The following is a 12,533-nucleotide window of genomic DNA, read 5'->3' as shown; positions in this document are numbered from 1 at the left end:
GGTCTGTGGTTAACACTGGTGTGTCTTTGGGTGCTGACAAAGTGTTAAATGTCTTGAATGTTTACTGAAGTCGGTGAAAATTGAGGCTGTTCGCCATTTCACGTGACCACACAATGTCATACAAGATCAAACTGTAAATCTAACATTTTTCACATTTTTCACTTGATCAGGCAGTCTTTCTACAGCGATCATCTGTAGATACTGTCTTTCATGTTCTGATACAACTAAGGAGTTCAGTTAACATCTCTAAAGGGATTAAATTAAAAAAAAAAAAGTTGTTTGCCTCATGATGTTTGCGCATGTGGGTGTGTGCATGTATATGGAATTTTGGAAAATAAAAACAGTTGCTGCCATTAAGATTTGAGACGTATATTTGCAAAGAATCTTTCTGGCTTTCTGGATAGAAATTTGCAGCCTTGTATTGTCTGGTATGCAGACAACAGAACTTAACCTCCACCTATACGTATGCGGGGTTTTGTTCAACCACAGAAATTGCATGCGTGCAAGTTAGGGAATATTTTGAAAATGTGGACCTCATCACACTTCTCACAGTGTGATCTTCTTCCTAAAAAGATAAATTTAAAATATTTTTACAAGTATCTGTTGTGGTGAAATCACATATACGTTCATACTGAACCAGGATTGTATTTAGCATGGTTTTGCTTTTTATGGTATTGGCCTTAAAAAAAGGTGGACATGGAATGTAAATATGTAAAATTTGCTTGTGGTTTCATTCAGTAGAAATAAGAGTGTGTTGTGTTTCCTCAGATAACTGCAACTGAAAAAAGAAGTGAGCGAGAGAATGCTGTGGCTGTATATTGAAATTCAAAGAACTGATGGATGGGTCTAGTGGTAAACATTCTTCCAGGAGGAATTAATGGATTGGTGTTCCTTTTTGTTAAATCTTAGTGCAAAATCTTGAAGAGGAAGTTGGAAGAGGGGATGGTGTTTACCGAATACGAGCAGATTCCAAAGAAAAAGGCAGATGGGGTCTTCACCACTGCTGCCTTGCCTGAAAACACTGAGCGCAACCGCATCAGGGAGGTCTTTCCTTATGAGGAGAACCGAGTAGAGCTGGTGCCGACCAAAGAAAATAATACAGGCTACATCAATGCTTCACACATAAAGGTAAAAGCTTTCTTGAACTTTGCTTTGCAAAGGAAGGTATGTTAAAGCTTTGTTTGCATTTCTGGATGTGCACCAGCATTTTCTGTAACTCTGGAAATTCTGAAAAGGTAGCTTAGTCAGAATGCATCATTGTACCTTTGTGTCAGCATGGGCATCTCTGAAGTCCCCTATCAACTAACATGCATGAGTTGATTTATTTGCTAGAGATGGGGAAGTCATTTTCGAGAGGCGTCTGTACTTTTCTGTGCCCACCTCTGCCAGCTGGTTGTGGAATGTCTATATTGGTTAATGTAGAAAGAGATGCCATGTTTCTTAAACCTCATGAAAATGCGTTAGATCAGCCCCAGTGCCTCCAATGTAACATGGTTGTCATGACCCTGTACCTGAAAGAAAGGGCAGCTAAGTGCAGGGCAAGGAGATGTTACTCCTAGAGAGGAATATATCCAGGGTTTCCACCAGTGGAAGTTTTCAAGAGAGACAGACGGCTGCAGGCAAACTTTGTCTATTCGGTCAGTACGTGTTCTGATTTGTCAGTCCCAATAGTCTTGCAGGCCGCTGGGGGACTACAGCAACCCATACAGAATGAGTCCCTGCAATTGACTGGTGCAGCCTGAAAGAAACACTGCATAAGGTTTGACTGAAATATTTTTTCCATTTACCAGCAATAGAATACGATTTTTAGAAATCAAGGATGTAGCTCCACGTATGCAGTTCCTTGTCCAAAGAAAAAGTATGTAGCTATGAGTAATGCATGTTCACATAGATACTGCAACTGTATATATAAATAACATATTTCTTCTTTTTATCATGAGTTGAGTGATTTTTAAAAAGAAAGTAATTTAAGTAGGCGTTGATAAAGAGAACACCTTACTAATGAGATCCCTGTGTCTCTGATTGGATACTGTATTGGACTTCTGTTTCAAAAAAGTTTTTATCAAGATACTTCAGATTTCTTCTTGTTAATTCAATGTAGAAATATTTTAAGATATGATCTGACTCTGTTACTTACAAACGTGGCCAGTTTTAACAGTGAACCATTCTGCAGTGGCTGCAGATGCTTGTTTTTCTTTAAGCTTCCAGTACTATTTGCAAAGTCCTTTGTCTCTACCCTGAGAGAAGTAACAGCACTCCTCTCCCTCAGATGACAGATTCTCTTGTTGTCAGAGAGGGCTGTCTGCTTTTTCTCATTGTCAAAATCCAAATTAAAAAGAAATAATTCAAAAATAATAAATAACACATCCTGTTAAATTAATATTTTCCTGGAGTAAAAGCCTTTTTAAAAGTTTAAAGAGACTTGCTGGCTTCTTTGGTTGTGATTTACAGTGTTAAATCCTGTTGATTCAAAAGAATTTTGGAACCAGGATCCTGGCAGGTTATCACTTTTCTACATAGCCTGGTAGGTAGCAGATACTGAGTTTTTGCATAATCAGACGTTGCTTTGATGATGGATTTCTGAGCCCAAAATTTTTCATCTACTTTGTTAGGAGGCCAAAAAAAAGAGATTCCTAACATAAATTATGCCCACAAAGCAATACTAGCCAGAAAAGAATTTTCCCTGGCCAATTTTGAGTCCACGTTTTACCTTGTGTGTTAGTGTTGGACACGCACACATCTCACATTCATAGAGCACCCAGGAACACGCACAAATGTTTTGGTGCATGACAGTGGTCCTTGCCAGTATTTTCCTCTCGCACTCGTAGTGGCACGTACGGAAGCCAAGCAGATGTGCTTTTGCTTAGAAGGTGAAATCGCATCTGCAAAATTTACCTCAGTAGCACAGTGTGTGTGTGTCTGCAGCCCAATATTCAATTTTTAATATCCTGCAGTCAGGGCATTAGAATGCAGTAAACATTCCAGGCATCCCATTCCCTCCAGACTATTTATGATCCTCTCATATCATGTGCCAGGAGGCTGGATATTTGGAATAGGAGTCAGTAGACAAAGAAAACTCCTATATCGTCCTGATAAGATCCATGCCTGGAGGATTCCAGCTCAGCCTGCGAGCCCCACAGTTTTGCAGTATTTCTCTGCTTATTTACCATTGACCTTTGCTGTTAAGATACTAAGATCGTCGTCTATACCAGAGACACAAATTGTAACTAAATTTATGGATTAAGCAAAAAAGTTCTTAAGACCACTTCATCTGACTCTTTGGGTCAGGTCAGTATTGACTTAAAAAGCTCAGAAATACTATACCAGCACTCACGACTGCAGACGAGCATGCAAGTGCAAGACCAGTCCAAGTGCAAGATACCGGTTAGTCCTGTGCAGTTTATATTCATTCCTACCTCATACAAGAACTTGAGGAGTTTACCTGCATTGGTCTTGCAGATTTTAGCCGTCATTCACAGAGGAGAATGCTGCATAGTATGAAATAAGAAAATGAGCTGGCGTACAGGGTTGGAAACCATTTTCAGTACAGTGAAAAATTTGTTATACAAATGCTATGCTAGTTACAGGTGTAAAAACCCAAGTAACTCAGCTTAATGAACAGCTGTTTGAATAACAAATAAATTGATTCTATTTCTGAAAATTTATTCAAAGACCTGTACCTCAAAAGTAGTATCTGCTTAAACCTGTCAGAGTTATTGATTGCTCCTTGTAGCGTTGTCCGCCAGCACCTTGATATTTATGGATGTGTCAGCATTTCGGTTGTAAATCTTCTTCTCTGGGATTTATAACTTTGTTGTGAGAAGTGGCTCTGGGCTAACGTGGAATTAAGAGATCTTAGCCTGCAAAGGAAAAATATTTTAACTGTCCAAAATAATTAGTTCATCTGGGTTTGCTTTTTGCTGGTAAGCACATTTTAAAATGATGTCTAGTAACTGTAGAAGTGGTTTGGCTTTTTACCTAAAATGTTGGAAAAAATTTTTTTTGTATAAACCTTTCCTGATGTTTAGCTAATAATGTCATGAAATATTTTTTTATACACAAGTGATTTTTTTTTTTTTTTTAACTGCCTAAGTATGAAGATCTGCCTCAGTCAGGTAAATGATGCAGTGTTTTATACTGGTTAACTCCAAGGTACTGCTGAGTCTACTCAGGGCACTACGTGATTTATAGTGTGTAAATCTGTGTGTTAGTGCTTTAAAAATAATTTCATTATGTGTTGTCATGCAAATACACAAATATTTCTATGACATGTGGTTGGGAAATAGACTTACATGACTACAGCTTTAGATAATTTTAAATTTCACATGGCATTTGAAAGCCATTTAATGTGCTGGATTTACTTTATAGTAGTTTGCAGCTTCTGAACTGAAAAACCCAAGATGAGTGAGGAAGAGTAAATTGAAATGAAGCCTGTCTTGATCTCATCACTAGCTGGCAACAGGCCTATCCGAGCTCCGTGTTAGGTACAGTGTGGGGGCATAACTGCATCCTCTGGGGACAGCTTGGCCACATCTTCAACAGTGATCAGTGTAGTAGGAGTCTGTTTAAGAAATTATTTTTTGCCTGAGTGGAAAATAATTGAGGGAGGTCCTAAACAGCGGAGGCCTTTAGTTTTCCTCATGCAAAATGTCATTCAGGCTTTCTACACCACTGTATGTTAATTTGCAGCAATGCAATGCCTTTTTAATGCATACAGACACTTCCTCTGGTGCTCAGTTTTTCTTTCATTATGGGTCTGTCACCAAGCCCAGGGAAGTCAGTCAGCTGCTTATTTGTACTTAAGCCGTATCAGAAAGAGGGCCTCAAAAAAAAAAAAAAATTTATTTTTTTTCATCTGTATGATCCAGATGCAATGGCAAGAAAAATAGATGACGTTTTGCTCAAAGCTTTATGTTTATGGGCATCAAGGAGGGACTTGGAAGCACCAAAGATTGCATTTTGTCGGATTTGCTCTTATCAAAAGGATGATTCTTTTTCAAGATTTTGAACAAAAGTGGAAGAACAAAGAAGTAAAGGTTTCATTATGGTCTCTTTTGTTTAAAGGGCAGTTCTGGCACAGACGCTGCTGAGAATTTGGGCACTGACTGTATTTTCCCCCCCCCCCCCCCCCCCCCCCTTCCTTACCCCCAGGTTACTGTAGGTGGAGAGGAGTGGCACTACATTGCTACCCAAGGGCCTCTGCCACACACGTGCCATGACTTCTGGCAAATGGTGTGGGAACAAGGGGTGAATGTTATAGCCATGGTCACAGCCGAAGAGGTATGTAAAAGCACAGAATACAGTTCTTTCTGATGTGAGCAAATCTCCTGTTATCATCACTTCCCACTCCGGTAATCTGTTTTTTCTATCAACAACCCTTTTTCCTCTTACTCTGTTTGAACATATGCTTGTACTGCTATAACACTATACTTTGTAACTTTCTGATACTCAGTTTGGCAAGTACTAAAGCGAAACAAGCAGAACCCCCTCTTCCCCCTGCTTTGCTTCAGTTTGGCCAAACCAAACAAAGATGTTTCCATTGGAATGCGAGAGCACTGAACTGCTCCTGGTTAAAATGACACAGACTTCCACCCCATCCAAGGCCAGTTCTGTGTACCGTCACTCTTATCAGCTGAAAAGAGACCAGAAGCTGTTGTTTCCGTAGAAGTGTCCATGTAAAAAAAACAAAAACAAAAAAAAAAACCAAAAAAAACAAAAACCCACAACAAACAAAAAACCCACAAAACCTTTTTATTCTTATGCCAAGCAAAACAGCTATTCCTATTGTAATCCAAGAACTATGTGCTATGTTATAAAACCTGGCACATGTTGGTAACTAACAGTGCATTCTGCTTTATGCCTGGTTGCTTTTAGCAAACACAGGGAGTGCCATAGCACATCAAGTCACTGTCCAGTTCCCAAGGCTGATCAGCAACAGATACTTCGAAGTTGCTGAAGACAATATCTTTCCATTTGAAGGAGAGGCTTCCCCAGGAGGAGAATATTTACCGAGGTGTTGTAGGCAGTAGCTGGCTTTTGCCATGAGACAAGAGTTAGTTCTTCAAGCATTTTTACACTTAGAAATATTATATGGCTGAGTGTTTTAATGGATATTTTCCTTACTTTGTGGGATGCTCGTTGATCTTCCAGTAATTTGAAATAAGAATACTTGGCTTATCTGCTGAGTTTTATGCCCTCTGTTTGTAGAGAATTATAATTGCAGGAACTAATGGCTATTTCTTTTGTTTGTTTGGTTGGTTTTTGGTTATTAAGGAGGGAGGAAGAAGTAAGAGTCATCGTTATTGGCCTAAACTGGGCTCTAAGCACAGCTCAGCCACTTACGGGAAGTTCAAGGTGACAACTAAGTTCCGCACAGACTCTGGCTGCTACGCAACTACTGGTCTGAAGGTCAAGCATCTTCTCTCTGGACAAGAGAGGACAGTGTGGCATTTGCAGTATACTGACTGGCCAGACCATGGGTGTCCAGAAGAAGTCCAAGGCTTTTTATGTAAGATTTCTTTAACTTGCATGATAAAATACATCAAGGAAAAGGTTGCTTACACTGGGTTCAGTCCACTGCACCTAGTTAGAGCTGGGATTGATATTAAATGGTTATTGCTGTGGCATACAAAGGCCTCAACTAGGTTGTACTTTGCTGCGATTTGGAGAAAAAAGTGGGATTCAAGAGGTGGGAGCTAAGGTGATTGAGGATTTTGGTCCTGAAAGACCTGACATAACAGGAGGAAAAATCAGAGGCAGCAGCAGTGCTAAAGACTCAGGAAATTTTAAATAATAGGATACCTCTGCTGGCTGATCTGTCAGTATAAGTTATTGCCACTTCCCAGCTACCTAATGAGTGTAGGAGATACTAGGCTGCACACAAATGTGTTTAGAGAGGTTCAGATGTTAGTGAAATATGGCACAACTCCTCCAGTTTCATGGGAGGCCCTTATTGCTGACAGCCGGCAGTTAGTAGTCCAGAGGCATTGGACTTGTTGCGAAAGAGCAGAGGGCTCCATCACATATGCATTAGTCTGAACTCACTGCCATTCTTCTAACCGCATGTGCCCAGGCAATGCTAAGGGCCTTCCCAATTAAATATCATCCTGGTTCATGCGTTTCTGAAAATACAGCTAGTATATTCATCTGTAATAAGTTAATAGCGCTTCCTACTTCTTACCAAGTAATAAACACTACCATATTAAGTAATAGGAATTCAACCATTATTTAACTAAAGCCACATCTCTGGCACTACAGTAGAGCGTGATGCAGAGATCTTTGAGTTACCACTGAAGGAGTCTGTATGTGGTGTACTGATGCGTTGGAGATGCCTGCCCTCTTAATTCCTGAAAGCTTTGCAGCGGCAGCAGTGTAGATCTGTTGCAGCTAAGTCCTCTCTCAGCAAGGCCCATTAGTTCCACTTCAGTCTTGACGCAGCTACAGTCCTTTAGTGATCCACTCTCCTTTGCGTGGTATAAGCTTGATGTAAATAGCATGTTCTTCTTTTCCCAGTTCTGTCATCAGGGCAGAAAATAAAAATGACATTTCATCTTTGGCAAAGGAGTGCCATGGGATCTGTCTAAGGCAAAGCTATTGCCCAATTCCTAGTTTGTTTCGTACTTTGTTTCTCTTACCAACCCATGTAGCTGTGGTTGGGCATGGCAGTAATTGGAACCTGACTGTCCCCATTTCCTCTGTCCCGTTGTTTGCCACCACGTACAGTCCCATTTCACTGTGTGCATTAAAATGCACCTTTTCTGATGTTGGTAGGCCTCAGCCACAGCCTGCCTGTGTCGAAAGGACTGCTCAGGCTGCAGTGCCGTGACACCAAGAGTCAGGGCAAGAGAGTTTGGCTCAGATCTCACTTCCCACTCTGACCAGTGGGAAGCTAACTGTCTAAGAGTTATGCATCTGGATATATCTTTCTGGGTGAGGTCTATCATCTTTGTCATGCATGTAGACTATGCTGGAACGATGTTTAGAGGTCAGAGTCGGAGTTGTATTTTATGGTGTGTTTATCTAACCAGGTGAGCTTCCAGTATGTAAGGTTCTCTGTGCGGTTTGGCAGTAGAATGCATTGAACAACACTAGGACAGCCACACAAGACAACTGTTCTTGATTCATGCACTTTCTAGAAACGGCTTCGGGGAAAACAAAGACAGCGAGCTCCCAGAAGGGCTCGTAGCTGTTGAGAAACAAACCCTGAGCAGAGAGGTGGGTGAGATTCTGTCTCACTCTAGAAGGGAGAAGGGAGGGAAGGGGAAACAGGGCAGATGGATGCTCGCTTCCCATCTGATATTGGCTTTGACAGGCAGTAGTTTCAATGGGACTTAGCTGTTGTTTTGATCCCAGCCTGTTAATAGCAGGAATTGCTGTAAGTAGTGTCTAGAATCATCTGCTTAGGGGACCTGGAGATTTGCAGAGGGGAAAACAGAATTTAATTTTTTAAAAGAACTATTTAATTTAAAGGAGTAAACTCCCAAGTAATAATTGACACCCAGCTGGTACTTGCTGGATTCAGTGCTGTTCAGTGCACCCTGGCCGAAAGAATTAGTATGTTGTAAAAAATGTAAATTATTGCCACTTTGACAAAGAATGACTTTTCCGTATTCTTTTTTACCTAATTTTTACATTTAGACATACAGGTGTTTGCAACCTTGTCTGCATTTTATCTTGCAGCTTACTTGGAGGAGATACAGTCAGTGCGTCGCCATACCAACAGTGTGTTGGACAGCAGCAACAACTGCAACCCTCCTATCGTGGTTCACTGCAGCGCAGGGGTAGGAAGGACCGGCGTGGTTATCCTAACAGAACTGATGATTGGGTGCTTGGAGCATAATGAAGTAAGTCAGCTTCTTTCTCAAGACAAACCCTGAGCTTAACATTTCTTAACTAACCAGCTACATTTCTGAGGTTAAAATTAAAAGGCATTGAAGTGCTTTCTTTCTACTGCCTTTGTGAGACAAGGGCCTTAAATGCAACAGGCAGAGATTTCCCATGGCGGTTTACTTGTTGTAGTTTTCTGTTGAGTTGATGATATGCATTTTTAATTAGTATGAATTTAATACATTCAAAATTAGGGCTTTTTCTCTCTTTTAAGAATTTAGTGTAATTCATACCTGTATTTAATTAACACTCTAGAGACAGTGTGTTTCCAAGGACTACCCGAGAGAGGCTAGAGAATAATGTCAGCTTCCATGCTCTTTTAACTAAAGTTTTCTGCTCTCTAAATTCACTCTTTGGACTCCCTCCTCTCTCTTGTATTGTTTCTAATCTTATCTGGAGCAAAACTTAACTGTGTCTTAAGAAAAAGGTGTGTGTATGTTGGGGAATAAGGCTTTAAGAACTGCAGCCGATATTACAAGACTAGTAATACAGTCTGGAGTTAAGAATAAGAGCACCAGCAGAGTAACCATGTGTAGCAACTTGCTTTTCGTCTGTGTCCTGTGTCACTGGGGAACTGTCCAGGAAGTACATCACATCTTGAATATCAATGTGCCACACAGTTTCAACACGACAGCTATTGAAACTGGGGATTTCTGTTGCCAAAGAAACTGCTCAAAGACCAAAACCTCTTGTAGAGATAAGAATGCAGCAAGAGTGACAAATAGACATATATCATCTGCCCCTCCCGTTAATCATCCACTGGATGAGTTGCTTGAAATGCCGGACTGGATGTACACACCTGAAATGCTCACCTACTTTCTGTGTTACCGTAGAGGAGTTGTAGATTGGAGCCTTTCTGCGCAAGGCACTATGCAAAGTGCAACTTTCTGGTTCGTTCAAAAACACGAGTCCTAAAGCAGGCAAGTACCAGTGCACTTTCCTCTTCATCACTATTTTTAAAAAAGGTGATGCAAGAAGGCGTTTTTTTGTTCTCTACTCTGTTATCTCCCTCCAGCAGCTCGTCAATCTGTAGTTACACGATCACCTAGAGATCCTGGGCTCAGCCGAGACGAACCTCCTCCAGCTCTGTTTGGGCTTTGCTAGAGGTGAAGCTGTCCTGTAGATCTGTGTCACAATTTACGCTTTTTCTTTTCATTTGAGGGGTGGGATAAGTGGGGAGGAAGGGGAAGAAGGAGCTGGCCCGGACAGAAAGGACCCACAGGTATGTGCTTCGGGAATCCTGCAGCCTTCCTGTGCTGGCTGCTGTTCAATAACTGCTCCTGTGTGGGGCAACGGCTCTGACTCTTGAGCCTGCTTGACTTCTTTCCTAACGCACTGGCATCTGGAAGTGGCTGCTTCTGTTGTTCACACAGCAGCCATGAAACTTCCGCACGCCAGAGGAAATCTGGATAGTTACAAGAGCCGTACCCGAATCGCTTGTGAGCATCAGTGTGGCTGTGTCTGCTTTACAGTAACCTCTGTACGCTAATGGTGTGCCAGGAACAAACACAGTTGCGCTACATGTTTTGGCCACCTCAGTTTGCCTGCAGTTTACAGAAGTCACCTATTTGGCAAAGAGTAGCTGAGTAGCACGTGAAGATAAAGGCGGTACCTCAACATCTGAGCATGGGGGTGAGCCTTGACATTCAGAAGAATTCTCATCAACTTCACTAGGAGCTGATGGTAGTGCTCAATAATAAGGGATTTCTCTGATGTCCCTTGATTAAAGCATTCTTTTGTCTTGATTAATGGTGGAAATCATCATTAATATTAAAGACAATTTTCCTTAAGGGTTTCGTTGCTCTAGATTGTGCTAAGTTAATATTTTTGGTTTGTTAAAACCTAATTAAAAAGAAGATTAAAAATCTTAACATTTTGTTATTAGTTAAGCAGTATGTTTTCAGTTTGTAACAGATACTGCGTTCTGCACAGAGAGGGTTCCTCTTCATGCAGCAGTTTTACTGGTTTATTTTGGTTTTTTTCTGAAATAAAATGACTTATTACTTAAAATGCTTTAGTCTTATGAATTGGTTGATTTTCCTCAGAAGTTCTAGTAAGTAGATGTATTAGTGTTAAGATTTTAGCAGTGAAGGAAAAAAGGGGAGGGAGGTTGAAAATCCTGATACAGACCGTCCTGGAAAGTCTGCAGCAGTGCTGGAACTAAATCCAGAACTCTTGATTTTGAGGTTTAGGTAAAAAAACATGTTTAATCAAATTCTATACAGCTTCAGTCATTGTGGCTTCTGGGCGATTGCTGGTTGAGTCTAAAGCTGTGTATCTCATTGCAGGGATATAGTTTCAGTAACTTGCTATATAGTAAGTCATATGTCACATCATTACATCCTCACTGCTGTAGACACGTAGAACAAGAAAGGAGCTGAGATCCTGCTCTACTGACTTCTAGTTTGGACTTGGCACTGGGACATTAACTCGTGATTGCAGCTGCAGTGCGTTTTCATAGGGGAGATCTTTTAGTTTGGGAGTCAGAAATGAGTAGCATTTTTGTTCTTTTTGCAAATACCACCTTAGCAAAGCATTACGTGTCTTTTTTTGACATGTACGTTGTGATGAAGGTGAGTTTGAAGATTCTGCTTACCTGGAGTAGAATGCTAAGTTGACTACAAATAGTGAGGTTGAATAGGCAGGGTGGGCTTTTCTTTCATTTCTGAGATAAGTCAAAGCCTAATCCATTTTGAGGAGGTGCACAGATCACTGTGTGCCCAGTAAAAATCAACGAGCTGTCAAGCACCGAACTGCTGAGAGGGGAACGTGGTTGTGCGGGTCGAAGCTGGCCTGTGTTTTTGTTGCAGTTGTTCAGGTGAGATCAGGTTCCGCGTGACTCTGCTCAGCAAGGACCGCGTGGCTTTCGTAAGCATCCGAGTCCACGGGGAGGCTTTCTCCGAGTTAGCCGAGTTAACTGGAAAGAGCTTACGTTTTCCTTTGCACCCCTTTGAAAATAATATGGCATTACTCATCACAAGTCTTTACGCTTGTTGATTCTCTAGAGATGTCCTTTTATAACAGCTTCTTGGGTTATGTGGCAGAATATTTAGCCTTGTTTTCAGAAAGTGACAGCCTATGAGTTAGGGCTTGTTTACACAGAATGGAGAATTCTGAGTTTTATATATATGGACAGAAATCGATACGCAGCGTGATTTTATTTTAAACTTTCCAGAAAACTTCCAGTGTGCATGGAAGCAGACTCCGTGCTCAGTTGCGCCTCCAAGGGTTAGCAGCAATCTTAATTTGTTTCTCTGTTCGTTTGTCCAGGCATCGTGCTTGTAACATTTCTCATCTCAGCCAAAAGACTTGCTAAGTTCCTTTTTGTTTCTGGAATGGCAAACTGGCATTACAAAGTGCAGTTTGTGTTGCCTGATAGAGTAACTGTTCTTCATTTGTATATCTTGAACTGCTTAAGAGCTTCCTCAAAAGGAGCATTGTATCTTAGTGCTTGTACTTACTGCTGCCATAGAAAATTTGCATCCCTCATCTTGGGTCATATTACATGCTCTTTGAATTTGAGCCTGGCAGGCTGAGCTTCAATGCACAGTGACTTCTGAATAGCTCCTCGTGTACCTGTTGTAACAGATAAAGCACAGTAACATCATAGGTTGTTTGCTCCCTAAATGCTGGAGATACGATGGTAA

At 41.1% G+C, this 12,533-nt stretch overlaps 1 protein-coding gene across 2 annotated transcripts in view; it reads left to right on the top strand.

Annotated features, from left to right (window-relative positions):
• PTPN14 (protein tyrosine phosphatase non-receptor type 14) overlaps positions 1-12,533 on the top strand; it is a 123,884-nt gene that overhangs the window by 103,275 nt on the left and 8,076 nt on the right. For both annotated transcript variants that reach the window (XM_076334565.1, XM_076334566.1), the window contains exons 15-18: positions 910-1,128; positions 5,152-5,280; positions 6,274-6,508; positions 8,680-8,843. In XM_076334565.1, the coding sequence (XP_076190680.1) occupies positions 910-1,128; positions 5,152-5,280; positions 6,274-6,508; positions 8,680-8,843 (747 nt within the window). The remainder of the gene's footprint in view (positions 1-909; positions 1,129-5,151; positions 5,281-6,273; positions 6,509-8,679; positions 8,844-12,533) is intronic.

The sequence above is a fragment of the Aptenodytes patagonicus genome, chromosome 3 (genome assembly GCF_965638725.1).
Source record: "Aptenodytes patagonicus chromosome 3, bAptPat1.pri.cur, whole genome shotgun sequence".
Lineage (NCBI taxonomy): Eukaryota > Metazoa > Chordata > Aves > Sphenisciformes > Spheniscidae > Aptenodytes > Aptenodytes patagonicus.
Note: the sequence above shows the minus strand (reverse complement) of the source record. Positions and strands in the feature narration are given on the sequence as shown.